The 20,438-nt window shown below is 35.7% G+C and overlaps 2 protein-coding genes across 9 annotated transcripts; both read left to right on the top strand.

Annotated features, from left to right (window-relative positions):
* Nucleotides 1–1,721: 1,721 nt before the first annotated feature.
* LOC110884615 (peptidyl-prolyl cis-trans isomerase CYP95) lies at nt 1,722–9,099 on the top strand. Of its 4 annotated transcripts, XM_022132344.2 has the most exons (14): nt 1,765–1,876; nt 2,878–2,997; nt 3,261–3,315; nt 3,562–3,650; nt 3,967–3,991; nt 4,081–4,119; nt 4,338–4,411; nt 5,310–5,427; nt 5,535–5,680; nt 6,127–6,493; nt 6,706–6,809; nt 6,986–7,901; nt 8,019–8,069; nt 8,527–9,099. In XM_022132344.2, the coding sequence occupies exons 8-14, from the start codon at nt 5,354–5,356 to the stop codon at nt 8,885–8,887; spliced, it is 2,019 nt and encodes a 672-aa protein (XP_021988036.1). In that variant the 5' UTR covers nt 1,765–1,876; nt 2,878–2,997; nt 3,261–3,315; nt 3,562–3,650; nt 3,967–3,991; nt 4,081–4,119; nt 4,338–4,411; nt 5,310–5,353; the 3' UTR covers nt 8,888–9,099. The 4 variants fall into 4 exon arrangements, with proteins under 4 accessions (XP_021988032.1, XP_021988036.1, XP_021988043.1 ...); XM_022132340.2 differs by lacking the exon at nt 4,338–4,411 and having other exon boundaries at nt 1,722–1,876; XM_022132351.2 differs by lacking the exons at nt 1,765–1,876; nt 2,878–2,997; nt 3,261–3,315 and adding an exon at nt 3,781–3,830 and having other exon boundaries at nt 3,561–3,650.
* A 2,694-nt stretch (nt 9,100–11,793) lies between these two features.
* Nucleotides 11,794–20,117, top strand: LOC110884626. Of its 5 annotated transcripts, none has more exons than XM_035976387.1 (7): nt 11,794–12,034; nt 12,256–12,384; nt 12,473–12,540; nt 17,225–17,226; nt 19,159–19,529; nt 19,713–19,807; nt 19,929–20,117. In XM_035976387.1, the coding sequence occupies exons 1-7, from the start codon at nt 12,024–12,026 to the stop codon at nt 19,943–19,945; spliced, it is 693 nt and encodes a 230-aa protein (XP_035832280.1). In that variant the 5' UTR covers nt 11,794–12,023; the 3' UTR covers nt 19,946–20,117. The 5 variants fall into 5 exon arrangements, 2 of the variants coding, with proteins under 2 accessions (XP_035832280.1, XP_035832284.1); XM_035976391.1 differs by having other exon boundaries at nt 11,796–12,029; XR_004864604.1 differs by lacking the exon at nt 17,225–17,226 and having other exon boundaries at nt 11,796–12,034.
* The last annotated feature ends 321 nt before the right edge of the window (nt 20,118–20,438 follow it).

Raw genomic sequence — 20,438 nt, 5'->3', positions numbered from 1 at the left:
TAGGTTTTTCTTATTCTTTAAGGGACTTTTCCAGTGATTGCCTTATTGTCTTTGTGCCCAAATGATGTTGTATGCTATTATACATGATTTACATCATGTTTATACCCAAATGATGTTGTATGCAATTATACATGATCTACATTATATTGTGCCATTCTGATCACTTTCTTGGTATGAGCGACTTCTTATTTCTGTATTCTTTCTATATTCTTTGACCTGGTGTGTTGGTTTGCTGTTCGTTTTCGAGCCGAGGGTCTCTCTGGAAGCAACCTCTCTATCCCTATGGATAGAGGCAAGGTCTGTCTACATCTCACCCTCCCCAGACCCTATAAGTAGCTCTACTATTTGTGGGATTTACTGGGTATGGTTGTTGTTGTACTTATATTTTGTTTAGTCTTGTATTTATATTTTGTAATAATTTTAAACTAATAAATATTACTTCAACTAAAAATAAGATAAGGGTGAGTGAGAGTGAGTAAGACCATGTGACGCTTAGGTGGGATGCGGGAGTGAGAGCCTCCTTTGATAACGCTATAAGACCACATGTTATGAGGGGCACTATTGATGCCAAATAACCTGCGCCAGGTAGGCCTGTAAACGAATCGAACGAACACGAACATAGGCATGTTCGTGTTCGTTCATTTAACTTTAACCGAACACGAACACGAACATATAATCGAACACATTTTCTTGTTCGTGTTCGTTCATTAAGAAATCTGGCATGTTCGTGTTCGTTTATGTTCGTTCGTTTAAAGGCTAAACGAATAGTTCACGAACATAAAAAAAATTAACTGAACATATTTGAAAAAAAAATAAATTAACATGATTGAAGAAACACGTCTAATAACATTTCATCTGAAAACACATCTAAATAAGGGTTCATAGATATACTAATTAGTTATATTTATAAAAATAGTTAGAAAACCTAATATTTATATAAATACAACTATTTATGTATTTATTAAAATTTAAACGAACGTTCACGAACATAAAAGAATGTTCACGAACATAAATGAACGAACACAAGGTGTGTTCATGTTCGTTCATTTAACTAAACGAACAATTTTTTTTTGTTTTTGTTCGTTCGTTTATTAAATAAACGAACATAAACAAACTTCACGCCAAACAAGTTCATGAACGTTCGGTTCGTTTACAGGCCTAGCGCCAGGGGCACGACCACTATTACAGGCGGGGCACGATTAGGGCGTGCGGCAAATGGTAGACGTGAACAAGGAGTAAAAGAAGGAATGACAGGGGGCCATTGAAAGAAAGGGTCATGGTACCATACCAATTGGAATTGTGATAACTTGAACTAGAAACGGAGGTTGAAGGAGACCAGATCAAGAACAAATAAGAGAGAAGCTAGGAACATTCTAATTCATTTTTCATTGATAATCATAAGAAAACCATGAATGGCTTTTATAGGCTTACAAAATAAAAGAAAAATAAACCACTAACACCACTAACCCACTCTTCTAAACACTAACTAATAATAACCATAAAAATAGGAAACAATGGAAACACATGAAGTAATTGCAACGTGAGAAAATGGAATCGAACATGGCACATATCAAATAGGAGGGGCGTTGGGCGTGGGTCACAACAAGTTCTTAGGTGCCGTTTTTTTTCCCCTGAACGAAACCCAAACAGACCTCCTATAAAATAATTACATAAATTGAGCACCAGGGGTAATCTGGTAATTTTAACGCTAGTAGAAGGAGCTAGGTTGGGCTGCCTCGTTTAAGTTTAGGTTTTCATCACACACACAGAGAGACTCATCATCGTATTTGTGGTTTCCTGTGGAGGAGACGACACGAGAGAGAGAGAGAGAGAGAGCACTACACACTCAACACCTCGCAGTCATCAACATCATCAGGTATCTCCACTCGCAATCAGATTACTTCTTCCAAATCATTCAAATCTCACCTGTTTACGTCCATTCCATCTTTATTTACGGAAAATTAACCATCGATTCACCACATCCTTATAATTTATCCAATCAATTTAACCATACGATGGAGTCGACTTTTATCTCTAGATTTATCTGTAAAGTGGACGCTTTATGTTGCTTGCTTCATACGATGTCTTCGATTAACTCACTTTAGGGTTTAGGGTATGCGTTGCTCATTGGGGATTTTCTTCAATTAGCGCCTTAATGTGTTGTTTACTGGATATATAACTGCTTCTCTTCATGCTTATCTGTTGTCTGCCACTCAATATATTATTCATTTGTAGAGAAAAACCTCATTAGGCTTCGATCTATGATTCGAGGTAGAATTTGGTGCCAGCTATCTTTTTTTTCCACTGATTTGTCATTTTTTTTTCGTGTAAGTTCTAAGAGTGGTGCTCTGGCATAGAAAGCTAAAGCTAAATAGAAGATTTATGTAATCTAAATGATGCTTTATCTCGGTTAATCGTTGTGACGAAAAATTTGATGTTTCAACTGTTGTGTGAACTGTGAAGTTGAATTAGGGTTTCTCGTGTCAGTGTGTAATAGTTAATTTTTGTAATGCATGAAGCGGCTATTAGTTATTAGTTTCTTAGTTTTGCATGCTCTGTACTTTATCCAAGGCAAGAATGAGTCTAGGTTGATGAGCTTCTTTAAGCTACATTTGTTTGTATAGAATTATTTACTTCATTATCATTTGAGTTGTAGCTTACTTTCTCAAAATCAGTTGTGGATATCTTCTGGGATGCAGTGACTGTTGTATTAGTAGGGAAAATATAGTTTATTGAACATATGAATATATGAACTTATAATTTTTTCACACAGCTTATTGTTAAAACTTCTTTCACAGGATGTGACACTAAATTGTTTACACATATTATGATCTTAGTTATTTGTTAATATGTTTTCTCTTTAAATTTGTGACGCAGAGTGCTTGAGGAATGCTGGATTGACTTAACTAAAATACAAGGAAGATGAGCAAGAAGAACCCACTTGTATACTTGGACGTGTCTATAGATGGAGATCCTATTGAAAGAATGGTTTTTGAGGTGTTCTTTTTGTGCCATGACCAGTTTTTATTAATATTATTTATTTGTTTTTTTAGATGTTGCCGTGACCGATTATTTATTTTTTAATGGGTTTTCAGGTGTTTCTTGTGCCCTGAATGACAATTTTTTTGTTTCTTTTTTTCAGTTTCGTGATGTATATTTACTTCTGATCTGTCATTTACATAGTAATGCTAAAAATGCTAACTTATTACTGTTAAGGCATTGCAATGGCTATAAACTTATTTTTCTGTATGGTTTTGCAGCTCTTCTCAGATACTGTTCCTAAAACCGCTGAGAATTTCCGGGCACTTTGTACTGGTAAAATATTTACACCATATCTTGGTACTCGTGTTTTGAAACTTTTGTGACATTTCTGATCTATTATCATTATATAATCTTAAAGATATATGATTTGGTCAACTATATTTTTTTACTTCACTGATCAATATACAGTGTAAAATTTGAAGGTCAGGTTTGTAAGGTCTTTGTTATTATTAAGTATGGTGGGTTTTGGGACTGTTTATTTCATCAACATATAGTAATGCATGCTTAATTAAATTTCAGGAGAAAAGGGGAATAGTCAGAAAACTGGAAGACCCCTGCACTACAAGGGATCCTTTTTCCATCGCATAATTAAAGGATCTTTGGCTCAGGTATGTTTTTTATCAGTTATATTAATATATTATACCGTTTTATTATTTTCTACTTAGTTCCTTCTAGTCCTGCTAGTCTTCATGGTGGTCTGATCAAAACTAGTCAGCTATATCCTTGTTTACACTGTAGGATACAGGATTGATGGTCACAACTGCTTTTCTTGTGATGTAGTTTTTAAGGTTGTATTTAATATCTGTTTGGTTAAAATGTTAAATATCATCACATAGTTCTGAAGATTACCATACAAAGCCTTCTTTCGGCAATGAGTGTTTTATATAACTACTAGAAGACTAATTCATGTTATTTTTCTTGCAGGGTGGTGATTTTTTTAAACGTGACGGTATGCGTATATTGCTGTCACCTTTTTGTTTTATCTTTTTTGTTTGCTTTTACGTAAGTCTAATTTTTTTTTTATGAATTTTTTTGCAGGAAGTTATGGAGAGAGCATATATGGTGGAAAATTTCCAGGTGAGAAATTTATATGTTCTCTGCTTGTTGTATCCGTTTGGACCTTGATGATCTTGATTTGCTCTAAGTAGTTAATTATCATCTAAGTTGTTCCTAAAGTGTATGTGAAAGATTTAGAAATAAGCATAACGTTTATCTATGGTATATTTATTTGTATTTACACTATGCCACTTGTATTTTGAGAGAAAATGGGTTTCCTTTTTGCATTGCCTGTGAAGGTGGGGGCTGACATTGGTCTCATTCTCGCTGCATGGGAGCTCGACCCACACTGAATTGTAATTGTCTTGAAATGGTGGGTGTATGAATATTTTGTTGTGTGCCTTTGTTTCAAATGTATGGTATGCGGTTAAAGTAGTATATGGTTTTTGTATCACTTATGCAGATATTTTTCTCAGTGGCATGTTAAAATAGGTGCATTCTTACATGCTTGTATTGTTTACTTGTATAGTTGAAGAAAGAGAATCTTGGGTAATTCATATCATTGACATTACCTTTTGCCTTTTTAGGTCCACTTACATATGACTTCCTTTATTTTTGAAGATAAAAAGTAACATTTATTAATCTAGTTGTTAGAAACGAAAAACACGGCTAAAGTGTTTTTTAAGTTACCATTTTGTTATATATAAATACAAGTGCATTTTTTTAACTAAGTAAGGTGTAAGTGTAACCCTTGAGAACTAGATGTTAACAGTTTAACTTTATTCAACCTGTTAAGTATTGAAATAAGAAAACATTATATATCTATATAATTTCAAGTAAACTTGCATTAAAATTTTTTGTTAAAAAGGATCGTCTATTCTAGTGTTGGTAGTCTGTTTTTTTTGATAAAAGAAACTTCTTTTTGTATTTAAACTTAACGATCTTTATATAATTTTTCATGATTTAGACTAAAGATTTCTTTTTTAGTTAAATCAACAATTTTGATGTACTCATGAACTTAAATAGTGAACTGAAAATTGTAACGGGGGCCCAATTACAGAATTGGGGAAGTTCAAATAGAGTAGTGGTTCATATATAGTTGGTCTGGCATGATCTTATGGTTAGCTTACTTGCGGCATTTTGCAGTTGATCTGCAACGACTTTATAATAAAGAGTTGTCACTATCCTAATATGTTCATCAAGTTAGGTTTTTGGTTGTCTTTTTCATTATTTAAGATTAATAATAATAGTATCCGGATGTGACATTGCAGATGAATCCTCCAAGCTGAAACATGATGCCCCCGGTCTGTTAACAATGGCAATTTCTGATCGTGATTCACGTGGTTCTTTATTCAACATCACCTTTGCTGCTAACCGTCATCTTGATAGGTTTGTTAATTTTAAGCGTCACAGTATTTTTCTTTTTTTCTTAAGTTACAATTTTATGTCGGTAGTAAAGAGTTAAACTTGAAATTATAACAACATTCTTTGAACAGGAAGTATGTTATCTTTGGTAAGCTTGTGCAAGGAGTTGATGTATTGAAGAAAATTGAAAATGTGGGTGATGAAGATGGAAGACCAACCGTGACAGTGAAGATCATCTACTGTGGTGAAATAAGCGAGAGTGAGAATCAAAGTTCTGGTATGGCAGATGAGTTTTAAGTATATTGTGTTTGATTTTACGTTTTTGACTTCTATATATTAACATTAAGTCTTCTGTTATATGATTGTCGGTAATGAAATTGCTATCATGTTTGTGAGTTTCTTTTGAACAATGAAGTAACAAAAAAAAAATAATAAATAAAAAGAACTTGTTACCATGTGGAAAAAAACGAATATAAAATAATATTTGGTTTCTTGATATTTTTGAATTAAACAAAATGCTCGTTTTTCTCTTCTATTTTTTTCTCCAAAAAGTGTTCGAAGTATATTATTTAGTCATGATCTTAATCGGAAAACGTCCTGTTTAACTTTAGAAAACTATTTTACAAGTTATGGGTGTAGTTGCAAGTTTGTCAATTTGCTCTTTTTTTTCTCTCTTCAACTTACTTCAATTTATGTTTTGTTTTGTTTTGAATGCATGTATAGATAAAAAAACAGCAAGCAAAAAAGCAGGCAAAGATGTATCATCAGAGGTTCACAGTCATGAAGTAAAGCGGAAGGGAAAGCACAAGAAGTCTTCGAAAGACCGAAGAAAGAAAAGAAAAAGATATTCTTCAAGTGAATCAGACAGTTCTACAGACGTTGATTCAGAGTCATCTGATTCTGACAGCGAGTCTGACTCTGATACATCATCGTCGTCATCATCAGATATTAGTTCTTCTGGTGATGATAGACGTAAGAAAAAGAAGAGATCCTCTAGAAGGGACCGACACAAACGTGGTAAAAGGAGGGACAAGAGACGTGACAAGAAACGCAGGAAGCGTGATAAGAAGTCCAAACGCAAATCAAAAAGGTTGATATATATATATATATTATAAATTTCAAAGTTTTTAACAATGTGCCTGATACTATTTTCACCATTGTTGGTAGTTCCTATTTTACAATTGTTCATTGTAGATGGGGTGCATATATTGTATTGGTTTTCTTTTTCTATTTTTTAATACGTGCATAAAGACTTTTCATAAGAATATATAACATCATTATTTTGTTTTGTTCTAATTTCAGGGCTTCTGATAGCGTAAGTGAGAGTGAGAGTGAACATGGCTCTGAAGATAACGGTGATGTTAGAAAGCCACATCAGAAGCATAATAACTTGGCTAAAATCACTGGTATGTTGACTATTTTTTTAGCATACCATTCAACTTCCCTTGTATGATAATTTACGGATGTTAAACAAATATTTTTTTTAAAGGGACTTTTAAATATTTTTAATTTACATTGGATTCTGTTTGGTTGCTACAAGTATATTTTTTTAAACCTTCTCTTCACTTCCAAACATATCCAGATGTGAATCAATCTCCATCAGCTGAAGTTGAAGACGGTTCTGTTCGTCATAAAACCGAAGATGCATTTGAAAAGGAGGAAGGTGAATATCCTAAAGAAAATGGTGATCGACCAAGCAATGGAGTTGATGTGAAGGTTGCTGAGAGACCAAATGTTGCAAACGACGGAAGTAGAAGCAGGAGTCCTCAAAGGGCCTTGAGCAAGAGCATGAGTATCAGCCCTAAGAGGAGCCCAAGTGTGAGCCCAAGACGCAATATGAGCAGGAGTCCAAGTGTCAGTGGGTCCCCTAGACGTGAAAGCAGCAAGAGTCCAGTTAGAAGCATCAGCAGAAGTCCAGTGAGGGCCAAAAACATCAGAAGCTTAAGCCCAAGCCCGGTAAGACCCCGAATCCGAAATAGTGTGAGCAGGAGTCCTACACCGTCACCATCGCCGCCTCGAAATAGAAAGCCTTTACGGAAGTCTCTGAGCAGAAGTCCTGTTAGATCATCTAGAAGAAGTTATAGCCGAAGCCCGGTAAGATCCTCTAAACGAAGCTTAAGCAGAAGCCCGGTGAGATCCTCTAAACGAAGCTTAAGCAGAAGCCCGGTGAGATCCTCTAAACGAAGCTTAAGCCGAAGCCCGGTGAGATCCTCTAAGCGAAGCTTAAGCAGAAGCTCAGGTCGAGCTCCGTTAAGGAGGAGCCCGAGTCGTAGCCCTATGAGGCCACCTGTTAGGGGCGGCCGGCGTAGTTATTCGAGAAGCCCTGTTGGGGGGCGCAGGGGTAGGTCACCTTCTAGAAGTGTTTCTCCTGATGGGTCTCCTAAACGTATCCGAAGAGGAAGGGGTTTCAGTAATCGATATTCTTATGCACGTAGATACCATTCTCCAGATCGTTCACCAGTCAGATCTTATCGCTATGGCAGAAGCGACCGTGACAGGTATCAACTTACGTGTTTTTGTTGTTTACTTGTAGGGAGACACCATATTATATACATGTATGCTCAGTGTATGCGACTTTCAGGTTAGTTTATTTCATCGGACCATTTTATTTGCAGGTACTCAAGCTATAGGCGCCGCAGCCCCTTGAGAGACAGAAGTCCACCAAGGTATACAAGTTCTAGCCTAGATTTGGTCCCTCGTCTTCCAAAAAGTACACAGATGGTACTTGTGGTTTACCAAAATTTTGGATTTGGTCCCTAGCTTTCCAAAAGTACACAGATGGTCCCTATAGTTTGCACTTTGTAACGCATTTAGTCCTCAGATTTTTCCAAAAGTACATGGATGGTCTCTGTGATTTGCACTTTGTAACGTGTTTAGTCCATAACTTGGACATGCTAAAACCTTTAAATTTGTTGGTTGGGGACTAAATGTGTTACAAAGTGCATACCACAGGGACCATCTGTGTACTTTTGGAAAGCTAAACACCATATTCAAAATTTTGATAAACCGGAGGGACTGTCCGTGTACTTTACTTATAAATAAGTTTTGATTTGTTACACATGCTCTGGGTTTATTTACCAAAATCTCATCATTAATGATGTTATGTAATGCACTTGTTTACAGGTACAGAGGTAGAAGAAGCAGGACCCGAAGCCCAAGTGTATCACGAAGCCCTGTTCGCTACCGCCGCCGTTTCAGCCGCAGCCGCTCACCCGTTGAGACATCTCGATACAGGCCTTCGCCACCGGTCGAAAGGAGAAGGGCGCCACGTAGCATAACCCCACCTTCTAGAAGCAGGAGCCCTTATGAACCAAAGTCTTCACGTTCACCATCTCCAAGAAGGACCAGTAGGTCAAGATCAAAGTCAAAGTCAAAATCGATATCAAAGTCAAGGTCTAGGTCTAGGTCATCTTCTGGAAGCCCGCCTGCTAAGGGAGGACTAGTATCCTATGGAGACGGTTCTCCAGACTCTGGTCAGAAGTGATAGGCATGGGTTTTGGTATGCATGAGTTATCTTTAAGTATTGATGATTTTATAGACTTGAGCTGTAGGGTGTGTTTTGAATAACAGACTGTTTTCTGCACTTGTTTTCTTGCTGCTAGACCGAGGTAAGGACGATTGAATGTCTATTCAGAGGTTTGGATCTTTGTTTTTAAGCTTTTCATGGTATCTTTATGGTCACTTTTTGGTGGTTTATTGCAGCACACGTGCTTTTATTCTTATAAAAACTGCAGGCCATCAAATAATGCTGCTGTTTTTTATGCTTTTCAGCTATAGACTAGAGCAGAGCTTTACAATTGACATTAGAGTGGGATTAGTATCATAATTAGCTGTTTTTGTTACTTGGATACAACTAAAAACTAGCCAATGACCAGACGCATAATATTTTTTGGCCTGACGGGCTGTTGTCGCAGGGGTGTTGGGTGACACCCCTGAGTGAAAAGGAGTGTTATTGTGTTGGGTGAATTCTGTATAGGTTGCAGATACAATACAAGGGCTGGGTTCATATGATATTTGGATCAAATACAAATACAAAGGGAATATATATCACATAATAGTAACCAAGTTTTAAAGGTGTTCTAATTAGGTCACTCATATTGTTTTTGTCCTAATTAGATAACTTAACATTCAAATCGAGCCATGTCTTTTTTTCCATGTGTCAGAAAAAAATGAAGCATAAGATGCTACTGTCGGATTATTTTAATATATGAAATTATATTTAATAAAAATAAAAACACTTTAATTATATTAAAAATTAAAAAAAAACAAGTTAAAATCCACGTCATCACTCGACGTTAACATCAAAAGAAACAACAAGCCACATCACCACGGTTACCTATGAAATGGATGAAAAACCCCTTAATTTTAATGAAAGATGAATGTTGAGTGACCTGATTGGAACACTTTTGAAACTTGATTACTATTTTACAAAGTTACCCCAGTGGAGAGATATTATAGAGATTTTACATTTTTTAATTTTTCCTCTTTACATGCAAGACATATGTCAATCTTCCCATCAATTTAAAACGTCTATAACTTCGACATTTTTTTTTTTCAAAAAAAAAAAATTCACCATAATAACACGCGTTTTTTAATCTTTAATATGTGTATGATATTGCTATATAAATAAAATAAAAATTTCACTTTTACTAGGTTTTCTTTGGATTGTGTTAAAGGTTCAGGTCATTGTGTTTTTCAACTGGGTTTTGATCATTACGTTTTTACTAGGGTTTTTATACATTGTGTTATTATCAAAACTTATAACACCATATTAATTTGGGTTCTGGTCAATACGTTTTTATCAGAATCTATCACATAATTCATGACACATTGAAAATGGTATCCATTGAGTTTTAATCTTTGTTCACTGTGTTTTTAGTATGTTGTTCATTGTGTTTTAGTTTTGGGTTTATTATCTTTTATCTGCTGTCATCAATTGTGTTTTTAATATATTTTCCATTGCGTTTTTAGTTTGATATTCATTGTGTTTTACATTATGTCCATTGTGTCTTTTATCTGTTGTCATCGATTGTGTTTTTGGTTTTTACTTTCTATTGTGTTTTTAGTTTGAAACGCATTATGTTTGACGTTATGTCCATTTTTGGTTTTTTACTTTCTATTGTGTTTTTAGTTTGATACTTTTTGTGTTTTATGTTATGTTCATTGTGTAATACGCAATTGGATTTTTCTTTTTGAAAACTATAATAATAGAGTACTAATATTAAAGATAAAAACACGCTCGATTTTATGGTATAATTAAAAAAAACAAAGATCGTATACAAAAGTTACGGACTTTTAAAAAATGTGTGTGTGTGTTGGGGGGGGGGATAACATGTGACTTGCATGTGCATATTTTTTATATTCCATTGGACAAAATTATTCTTCCCACTTGATTCCCCCTTGGACACTTGTCACATGTTGTGCCTTCTTACACTTTTTATTTTTAAACCACTTTGTATTATAACCCAACCCCTAGTTTTGAAATACCATCAACCTATTTTCACTGTTTTAATTGTGAACGAGATGAGAGCTCGCATAAAATCTTGCTAATAATTTGGTAAAAATAATCACGAAATGAATTCAACCACAACGAATAGTCTAACCGTTTTCTAGAAAGCCAAGAGGAGATCTTTTTTAATCCTGCTAACTAACAATAGAAACTATACTTCTATCACCATTAACAATTATTAGTAACTTTCCTTTCTTGCTTACCACGATTAGAGCACCAGGTTTCTGCTCAACGTTTTACTACCGACAAGCCATTGCGATTGATGCTCGTTATTTGTAGAAACCCGTTTATAGAGTTGAACAAGGTAAAAGGTAAAGTGGTGCAAGCTATCATACTTTCAGCCCTGCTAGGCGATATAGAAGACCAAAAACAATCTTGTGTTTTCATATAAATTAGCCTCTTTAGCGATCCTAAAAGAGGAACTAAAGTCTACAATTTTTTTTGGGTAAAAAATAATTTAAAGTTGGTGACACTTGATTGGGGAAGAGGTCTAAACTTGATATTGAATAATCCTAGTTAGTATGATTTGGCTGATGTAATTGTTTGCCGACCCTATAGTAACTTGCTAGGGTAGATAGTTTATAATGAAAGTTGATTTTGCTGTTAAAAAAATAATACATATTTTGCCAATTTGTGATTTTATTTTTCTTTTTCTTTTAATTTTAATTCCTATTCTTTTCATCTATTACAAATTTATCATAAAATATTTTTAAGTGTAAATTACATTTTGTGTTCTTTTTGTATTACCAAAATTATGAAACATGCCCTTTAAAAATAACAAAAGTACAAACTATGTCTAAAATCTTGGGTTTTATAACAAGTTATGTCCTTTAATTCAAACTCAGTTAAATAGTTGAGTTAAGCTCAATTAAAACAAGGACATAATTGGTATTTCAAACCCAATTGGTTTAAGCAAATCGAAAATGGTGTGATCGGAAAACAAGCATGGTAGATTCCTAACTCTGACAAGCGATTCCGCCTTCGACTTCACCACCGACGCGGCGGCCTCAACGCCGACGAAGACTACACCTTCCGACACGCCCCAAGCTTGGGCCCAAATGGATGAATGTAAACCAAATTCACAAGAAACTAGATTACATCAAAATGCAGAATGTTGGTAAAGTAATGTTCATGTTTTTTTGTGCAAATTGATACGAACAATTCATGCACTTCAACTGTTTGTTATAATGCCTCAAAGAAAAACAAACCTGCTAACACTACTTTTTTCTCGTAGTATGTGTGTTTAATGTGATGATTATTATTCCTTTGATTGATTAGGGTTTCATACCAATGTACACCCCTCCTTATATTAATCAAACAAATTATTATGCAATAACCAACAGATTGCCTTCTATGCAACCGGACCGAACCGGACAATATTATTCAGTGCATTCGATGATAAACTCTTCCTCCAATCCAAATATGTGGCTTGGTCTGGAGTCTAGCAGCTGCTTACCTAACCTATTTGTCAGGTATGATCGATCAGATCCATTCAACCTTGATCTACTTACTTGCTTGCAACCATTCATCTTGCTCTTTATGTACTTACTATGCAGCCAGTCATCAAACAATGCTATATATGCCTATGGTGATTGTTACAAAGAAAAGATATTTCAGTCATCAAAAAAGTACGTTTCTGTCTTCTTATATATAGCTTAACTATTTTTCATCAACACCGTTTCTGAGTGATGATGAAGCTAAATAGAAGGCACTGCAAACCCTAGTTTCCATCACAAAGGCAAGTCCTTCACATAGAAACATAGTTGTGCCAAATCGTGTACGCAAGTGAGGGCTCGTAAACATCTAGGCTTTGAAATGCGATGGCCATGTTTGAGAATGTATATTTTGCAAGAAAGTGTTATCTCTTGTATTTTGTTACATTACAATCATCATTTGGAAGGGTATCTAGCTAGATGGCATTTTCTAGTACAATGTTATACAACAACAACAACAACAACAACAACAACAACCGTACCTAGTATATCCCACAAATCGCAAAGCTATTGGTAGGGTCAGGAGAGGGTCAAGTGTAGGCAAACCTTACCTCTATCTGTGGAGATAGAGAGACTGCTTCCAAAGAGACCCCCCAGCTAAAAAAACAAACAACATTCGAGCAAATACACAACATACAAGCAAATAGACAACCACCATAGAGATAGAAAGCCACCAAATAACAATAGGAGTGAAAGAGTAACCTAGTAAGATAGCACATAGACATCTATAACAACATATAAACATATATACATGAAGACAATCACATGCCAATTCCATCTTACGTTTAGGAAAAATATAGGCCTTAAAATACAACTAGTCTACCTATGTGTCATCTCGTAAAAGTCCTAAATCTTAATCCTACGTCTCTACGAACCCCTATCTTGCACCATGTTCTCAGAGAGATGCCACTTAATAAAATCCCGTCTAATCCGCTCATCCAAGTCAATTTAGGCTTGCCTCTACTCCTCCCCTCCAAAATGAAGGTTTACACTGCTCTGACTGGCGTTGTTGTCTACCTTCTCTTCACATGCCTAAACCATCCCAATCTCCCTTCCTTGATCTTCTCTAACACACTAACTACTCCTAATCGTTCCCTAAAAATCTCATTTCTTATCCGATCTAGCCTTGTGTGCCTACACATCCACCTCAACATCCTCATCTCTTCTACCTCTATCTTGAGAGCCCGTGTCTTCTTGATGCTCCAACAGTCTATCCCATACAACATAGCAAGTCTAACTTCAACCCTATAAAATTCCCCTTTCGTTTAGTTGGGAACCGCTTGTCACACAACACCCTAGTGGCTGCTTACCACCTACACTAGCCAACCTGGATGCAGTGTGTTACGTCACTATCTATCTTCCCATCCCGTTGAACAAACAATCCTAAGTACTTAAGCTTAGTTACTTGTAGAACCACTTGACCCTCGATAGTGATATAAGTGTCCGCTACGTCACCAACACCACTGAAATCATAATAAAGATACTCTTTCTTGGAGTGAGTAATCCTTAAACCTCTGCCTTTTAAAGATGTTCGCCACTCCCCAGTACAATGTTTATGTATAATAAGAAAGCAAACAAGTGATGTGACCTTAGGGAAGCAAAATATTTGTTTGGCATATGTATTATTAGGTGTATTTTTTAGCCATCCTAATACCTCTTTGAGGACATGCTCCAAGATAGGAGTTCATGGAGATGGAGACGTAGGATTAAGGTTAAGGACTTTTAAGGGGGTACATATGTGTCTTAGCTTTGTTTAGATCCTTAGATTTTCCCTACACCTTAGGTGGACTTTGCAGGTGATTGTCTTCATGTATCTATGTATTAATGTTGTCTCATGATGCTATATGTGTTTCTATTTTACTTTGTTACCCTTTCATCACTTTCTTTGTTGTTTGGTAGCTTCCTGCTTCTTTATTTTTAGTTATGTTGTTTGTTTTTGGAGCTACATGTTTCTCTGTAAGCAACCTCTCTATCCCTAGGGGTAGAGATAAGGCCTGCCTACGTCCCACCCTCCCCAGACCTTACCACTAGCTAGCTTTGCTATCTGTGGGATTTACTGGGTACGGTTGTTGTTGCTGTTATTCTCCTACAAAGTGTTTAGACAAAATTTGGATGTTTTAGATTTGTGAACCTTAGGAAAAATATGGAAAATATGAAAGTGTTGTGGCAAAATATATATATTTGAAAATGCGAAAGCACATGTTTCAAATATAACACTTAAGTATATCGTTTAGAAAACTATTTTGGGTTAACTTTGTAATCATTATATAAAGTTGTGACTGTTTTGAAAATTTGGACTTCTTTACTTAAATCCCTAATTGGTTTGCTATTTATTCCCTTTTCTCAATTGTGCCCTTTTCCCTTCATTGTGCCCTTGACCTTGTTCATTGTTTTGAACATTGTCGAGTCTTGTACGTGCGGCTGCATCCTTCGGTTGTGCTTTTGCTCAAAAGGTATCTTTTTGGAAGGGTATCTAGCTAGATGTCATTTTCTAGTACAATGTTATACAACAACAACAACAACCGTACCTAGTATATCCCACAAATCGCAAAGCTATTGGTAGGGTCAGGAGAGGGTCAAGTGTAGGCAAACCTTACCTTTGTCTATGGAGATAGAGAGACTACTTCCAAAGAGACCCCCCCAGCTAAAAAAACTAACAACATTCGAGCAAATACACAACATACAAGCAAATAGACAACCACTATAGAGATAGAAAGCCACCAACTAACAATAGGAGTGAAAGAGTAACCTAGTAAGATAGCACATAGACATCTATAACAACATATAAACATATATACATGAAGACAATCACATGCCAATTCCACCTTACATTTAGGAAAAATCTAGGCCTTAAAACACAACTAGGCTACCATCTCGTAAAAGTCCTAAATCTTAATCTTACGTCTCCATGAACCCCTATCTTGCACCATGTCCTCAGAGAGATGCCACTTAATAAAATCCCGTCTAATCTGCTCATCCAAGTCAATTTAGGCTTGCCTCTACTCCTCCCCTCTACAATGAAGGTTTACACTGCTCTGACTGGCGTTGTTGTCTACCTTCTCTTCACATGCCTAAACCATCCCAATCTCCCTTCCTTGATCTTCTCTAACACACTAACTACTTCTAATCGTTCCCTAAAAATCTCATTTCTTATCCGATCTAGCCTTGTGTGCCTACACATCCACCTCAACATCCTCATCTCTTCTACCTCTATCTTGAGAGCCCGTGTCTTCTTGATGCTCCAACAGTCTATCCCATACAACATAGCAAGTCTAACTTCAACCGTATAAAATTCCCCTTTCGTTTAGTTGGGAACCGCTTGTCACACAACACCCTAGTGGCTGCTTACCACCTACACTAGCCAACCTGGATGCAGTGTGTTACGTCACTATCTATCTTCCCATCCCGTTGAACAAACAATCCTAAGTACTTAAACTTAGTTACTTGTAGAACCACTTGACCCTCGATAGTGATATAAGTGTCCCCGACGTCACCAACACCACTGAAATCATAATAAAGATACTCTTTCTTGGAGTGAGTAATCCTTAAACCTCTGCCTTTTAAAGATGTTGGCCACTCCCCAGTACAATGTTTATGTATAATAAGAAAGCAAACAAGTGATGTGACCTTAGGGAAGCAAAATATTTGTTTGGCATATGTATTATTAGGTGTATTTTTTAGCCATCTTAATACCTCTTTGAGGACATGCTCCAAGATAGGAGTTCATGGAGATGGAGACGTAGGATTAAGGTTAAGGACTTTTAAGGGGGTACATATGTGTCTTAGCTTTGTTTAGATCCTTAGATTTTCCCTGCACTTTAGGTGGACTTTGCAGGTGATTGTCTTCATGTATCTATGTATTAATGTTGTCTCATGATGCTATATGTGTTTCTATTTTACTTTGTCACCCTTTCATCACTTTCTTTGTTGTTTGGTAGCTTCCTGCTTCTTTATTTTTAGTTATGTTGTTTGTTTTTGGAGCTACAGGTCTCTCTGTAAGCAGCCTCTCTATCCCTAGGGGTAGAGGTAAGGCCTGCCTACGTCCCACTCTCCCCAGACCTTACCACTAGCTAGCTTTGCTATCTGTGGGATTTACTGGGTACGGTTGTTGTTCCTGTTATTCTCCTACAAAGTGTTTAGACAAAATTTGGATGTTTTAGATTTGTGAACCTTAGGAAAAATGTGGAAAATATGAAAGTGTTGTGGCAAAAGTTATATATTTGAAAATCCGAAAGCACATGTTTCGAATATAACACTTAAGTATATCGTTTAGGAAACTATTTTGGGTTAACTTTTGTAATCTTTATATAAAGTTGTGTCTGTTTTGCAAATTTGGACTTCTTTACTTAAATCCCTAATTGGTTTGCTATTTATTCCCTTTTCTCAATTGTGCCCTTTTCCCTTCATTGTGCCCTTGACCTTGTTCATTGTTTTGAACATTGTCGAGTCTTGTACGTGCGGCTGCATCCTTCGGTTGTGCTTTTGCTCAAAAGGTATCTTTTTTTAAATGATGTAACACTTAGATCTAGTTTGTGTCCAAATTGATTATTCAGATTTCTTTCTCACAATGCTTTTGTTTTGTAATTTATCTTTCAAATCGGAAGAATCGTCTTCAATTGTTTGGAGTAAGTGCATTCGGGATTTCCCGATTACGCCAACATGATTTCTTTGCGTTTTGTTAATAGGGTTAATGGTATCAAACTTCATGTATGGAATATAATTATTTATGTTTTGATTTGATGAAGAACAATGTAAGGTCTTTATTAGTAAGTTCAATGAACCAACTCGTCAATTAAGGTGATTTTTTATAATTTCAAAGAAGTGATTATTATTTGTGGAGCGTTACTAGAATGGTGATGTTGCTTAGATTACGACGTGTGGGTAATTGAATCTTATGTGTAATCACTTGTTACGTCATATTTAGAAGAACTATCAGAAACCCATTTTGGATTTACATAACGTACTGGATCCAAAATTTTCTCATTTCATAACGAATGAATATGATTTCAATATGTTTGAACTATGGAGAGCCTCTATTTCTTTTAGGCCTCTTTAACTTAATTGTGTTTTGCTGCTAATGAAGTCATCAGTCTTAGTGACAAAATGGGTGAGTTAGGTTGACCCACCAACACGTTTATTTATTCATTTGTCTTTTTTAGAGATCCAAAAATACTTTATGTATTAGATAACCTCACAAAAACTATTATTATTAGGGCTGCAAACGAACCAAACGTTCGGCGAACAGTTCGTGAACTGTTCGGCGGGAAGTTCGTTTGTGTTCGTTTGTACAAACAAGAAATTCCGTTCGTTTAGTTAAATGAACAAACATGAACAGAGGGCGCGTTCGTTCATTTATGTTCGTGAACGTTCGGTAACGTGTTCGTTTGTGTTTGATAGTTCATTAGTGTTTTTAGCTTTTATATTTTATTTAAATACTTCAAAATTCTGACAAATAAAATATTTAATAAGTGTCGATGTATTATATATTTTGCTCATGAACGTTTGTTTGTGTTCGTTTGTTACCATTTGTGTTCATGAACATTCGTTTGTGCTCAATTGTGTTCATTATCGTTCGTTTTCATTTGTTGCCTAAAATTAACAAACAAACACAAACGAACACGAACAAGTTCATTTCCTTAACAAACAAACATGAACATAAAATCTTGTTCGTGAATAGTTCGTGAACACATATATTTCTTAACAAACGAACACGAACAAGGATTTGTTCGTGTTTGTTCGGTTCGTTTGCAGCCCTAATTTATTATATAATGGATCATTTTTTAATAGGAGGTTGTATACACTTACATATGCCATTATCTTGTTTACCATGTTTCCTTTTTAATTCTTGTTTTACCCATTTCAACCCGTTAGCAGTAAAATATAACCCCAATGGACCCATTCTCAGGTAATTGGTTAAATCTGGCCCCTTTATGTATAATTCACAAAGAGTTCATCTAGTTGATTGAATGATATACAAGGGTTTTGCATGTTCCTGCAGGGTCAAAAAGATTGGTAAAACTGTATGACTATTTATCAATCATCATAATTACCCTTTCTTTATGACTGCACTTGTTCATTCATGTATTTTTACTTGTTATTCTAATTTCTGTGAAAAAAATGTTTATATTAGCAACATTGTCTTAAACCCTTTAAAGACCTAATATTCTGAATCTTGTTGTTGTAATATCGATAGGTTACTCATAGTTATGGCTAACAAACATATGTATGTGTATAAAGAATTCCGTGTGTTTTAAATTTTGATTATTTCAATTTGTATGAGATGCTGATGTGAGATGGTATAGATGATCCCGCTGCGACAGTCAAACTTTCGTGTTTAAGCTATGGGTATTTTAATTATTTATTTGATAATTACGTTACCATTTTTTATTTTTATTTTTATCATCATTTTCATCCCTTACTTACTTCGTCTTGCTCAAGTATTGTTTACTGTCAAAACACATGAAGCCTTCCCGATTCTTTAAATTGATGATATTTACAACTAGACATGAATTTATTACTGATATGCTCTATCGAGACAAGATATATAGAGATGAATATTTTAAGCTTAAAAAAACAAGATTGGCGCATTATCCTGCTAAAGTTGTGTGCCAAAAAGTAGTCGTTATATTTCTGTTATGTATATCAATAAAATTAGAAAACTTATACACGCACGCACGCACACACACACACACACACCTATATATATGGAGTCAAAAACAAACTCATAATTATGTCGATTTTGGTAATGCACAGAAGAAAAGGAGCATGGAAGGAGGCTGGGTTTGCAGGACATGCCAACTTCCGAACTTCAATTGGAGAACAAAATGCCAGAGGTGCAGTGGGCCATTTGGTAGGGAAAACACCTGTGCTCCTGGGCCTCGGATCCGGGCCTATAGGCCTGGAGACTGGTTTTGTGATGCTGGGCTCTGTCGGGCCCACAACTTTGCTACCAGGCAATATTGCTTCAGATGTGGCATAATCAAAAGCATTCCGTTTTATAATGGCAGTGCTGGATACCGTAACCCTGTTTTTCCTCCAGTAAGTTTTAATTTCCTTGGTCAAAGTCAAAGGGTTGCAAAAATCAGTCGGCGAGGGTGGACGGCTGGAGACTGGTTTTGTCTACGGTATTTACATAATCCTCTTTTTTTTTTTCTAGTTTAACTTTAGCATAATCTTATAAGCAGAAGCATATAATTTTTAGCATCTACGTTGAAAAACACAATAAGCAGATAAGGCGTTTAAATATGCAAATCTCATTAGTTTTGTAGAGTAAAAGTTGAGTGATGCTTATGACTTGATTCTTACAGCCCTTACTGCAATGCGCACAATTATGGTACCCGAGTGCAATGCTACAAGTGCAAGGCGCCGAAGGATTTGGTTTCAACCAACTTGGTTGCATCTGGTAAGGACACACACACACACACACACATATATATATATATATATATATATATATATAATTGTTGTTACTTATGAATACGCATGATTTACATTCTGGCGTAAATAAATTTGTAATGTTTCAGGATTGCAGAATCCATGAAGCTGGAGGAGAGAGACGAATTTTACCCTTATGGTTTGCAGTGTTGTCTTTTGTTTTGTTTTGTTTTGTTTTGTGGATGGTAATGGAGTTTGGATCTGTTAAGAAGTTTGGATGACTTATGAAGGACATAACCTTAACTTTTTTCTTGAGAATAAACATGGAGTTTTAAGAATTTTGTTTGTGGGTGGTTTTTTTGTTAAACAGGTTATGCTTAAGAGTATTAACAAATACCCATTTCATCTTTATCTTAAATGTTAACTTGTAATTTTGAATCCATCTGACACTAAAAAAGCAAATAACTCGACAAATGCATGTGTTGGGTGTTTACTGTCTTCGTATATGTTTTGCTAGGGGTTTCATCGGTTTGTGTTTCGGTTCCCTTGGTTTGAATAATGTTGAAACTAAAAACCGGGCCGAATCAAAGCTGGCTAAACCGAAACCCAATTTTAACAAACAAGTCACAAGCAAAAAATGCAATAAAATAAAAATGTAA

Source organism: Helianthus annuus, chromosome 1 (assembly GCF_002127325.2).
Source record: "Helianthus annuus cultivar XRQ/B chromosome 1, HanXRQr2.0-SUNRISE, whole genome shotgun sequence".
NCBI lineage: Eukaryota > Viridiplantae > Streptophyta > Magnoliopsida > Asterales > Asteraceae > Helianthus > Helianthus annuus.
This window is presented reverse-complemented; position numbering and strand designations above follow the sequence as displayed.

Excerpts from the sequence above, each read along its gene's own strand:
- LOC110884615 (XM_022132340.2), top strand. The coding sequence starts at position 2,923 with ATGAGCAAGAAGAACCCACTTGTATACTTGGACGTGTCTATAGATGGA. Across the intron at positions 5,428-5,534 it reads GCTAACCGTCATCTTGATAG|GAAGTATGTTATCTTTGGTA; the intron begins GTTTGTTAATTT and ends TTCTTTGAACAG. Across the intron at positions 6,810-6,985 it reads TAACTTGGCTAAAATCACTG|ATGTGAATCAATCTCCATCA; the intron begins GTATGTTGACTA and ends AAACATATCCAG.
- LOC110884626 (XM_035976387.1), top strand. Across the intron at positions 12,385-12,472 it reads TTACCTAACCTATTTGTCAG|TCATCAAACAATGCTATATA; the intron begins GTATGATCGATC and ends CTATGCAGCCAG. Across the intron at positions 19,530-19,712 it reads GGAGACTGGTTTTGTCTACG|CCCTTACTGCAATGCGCACA; the intron begins GTATTTACATAA and ends TGATTCTTACAG.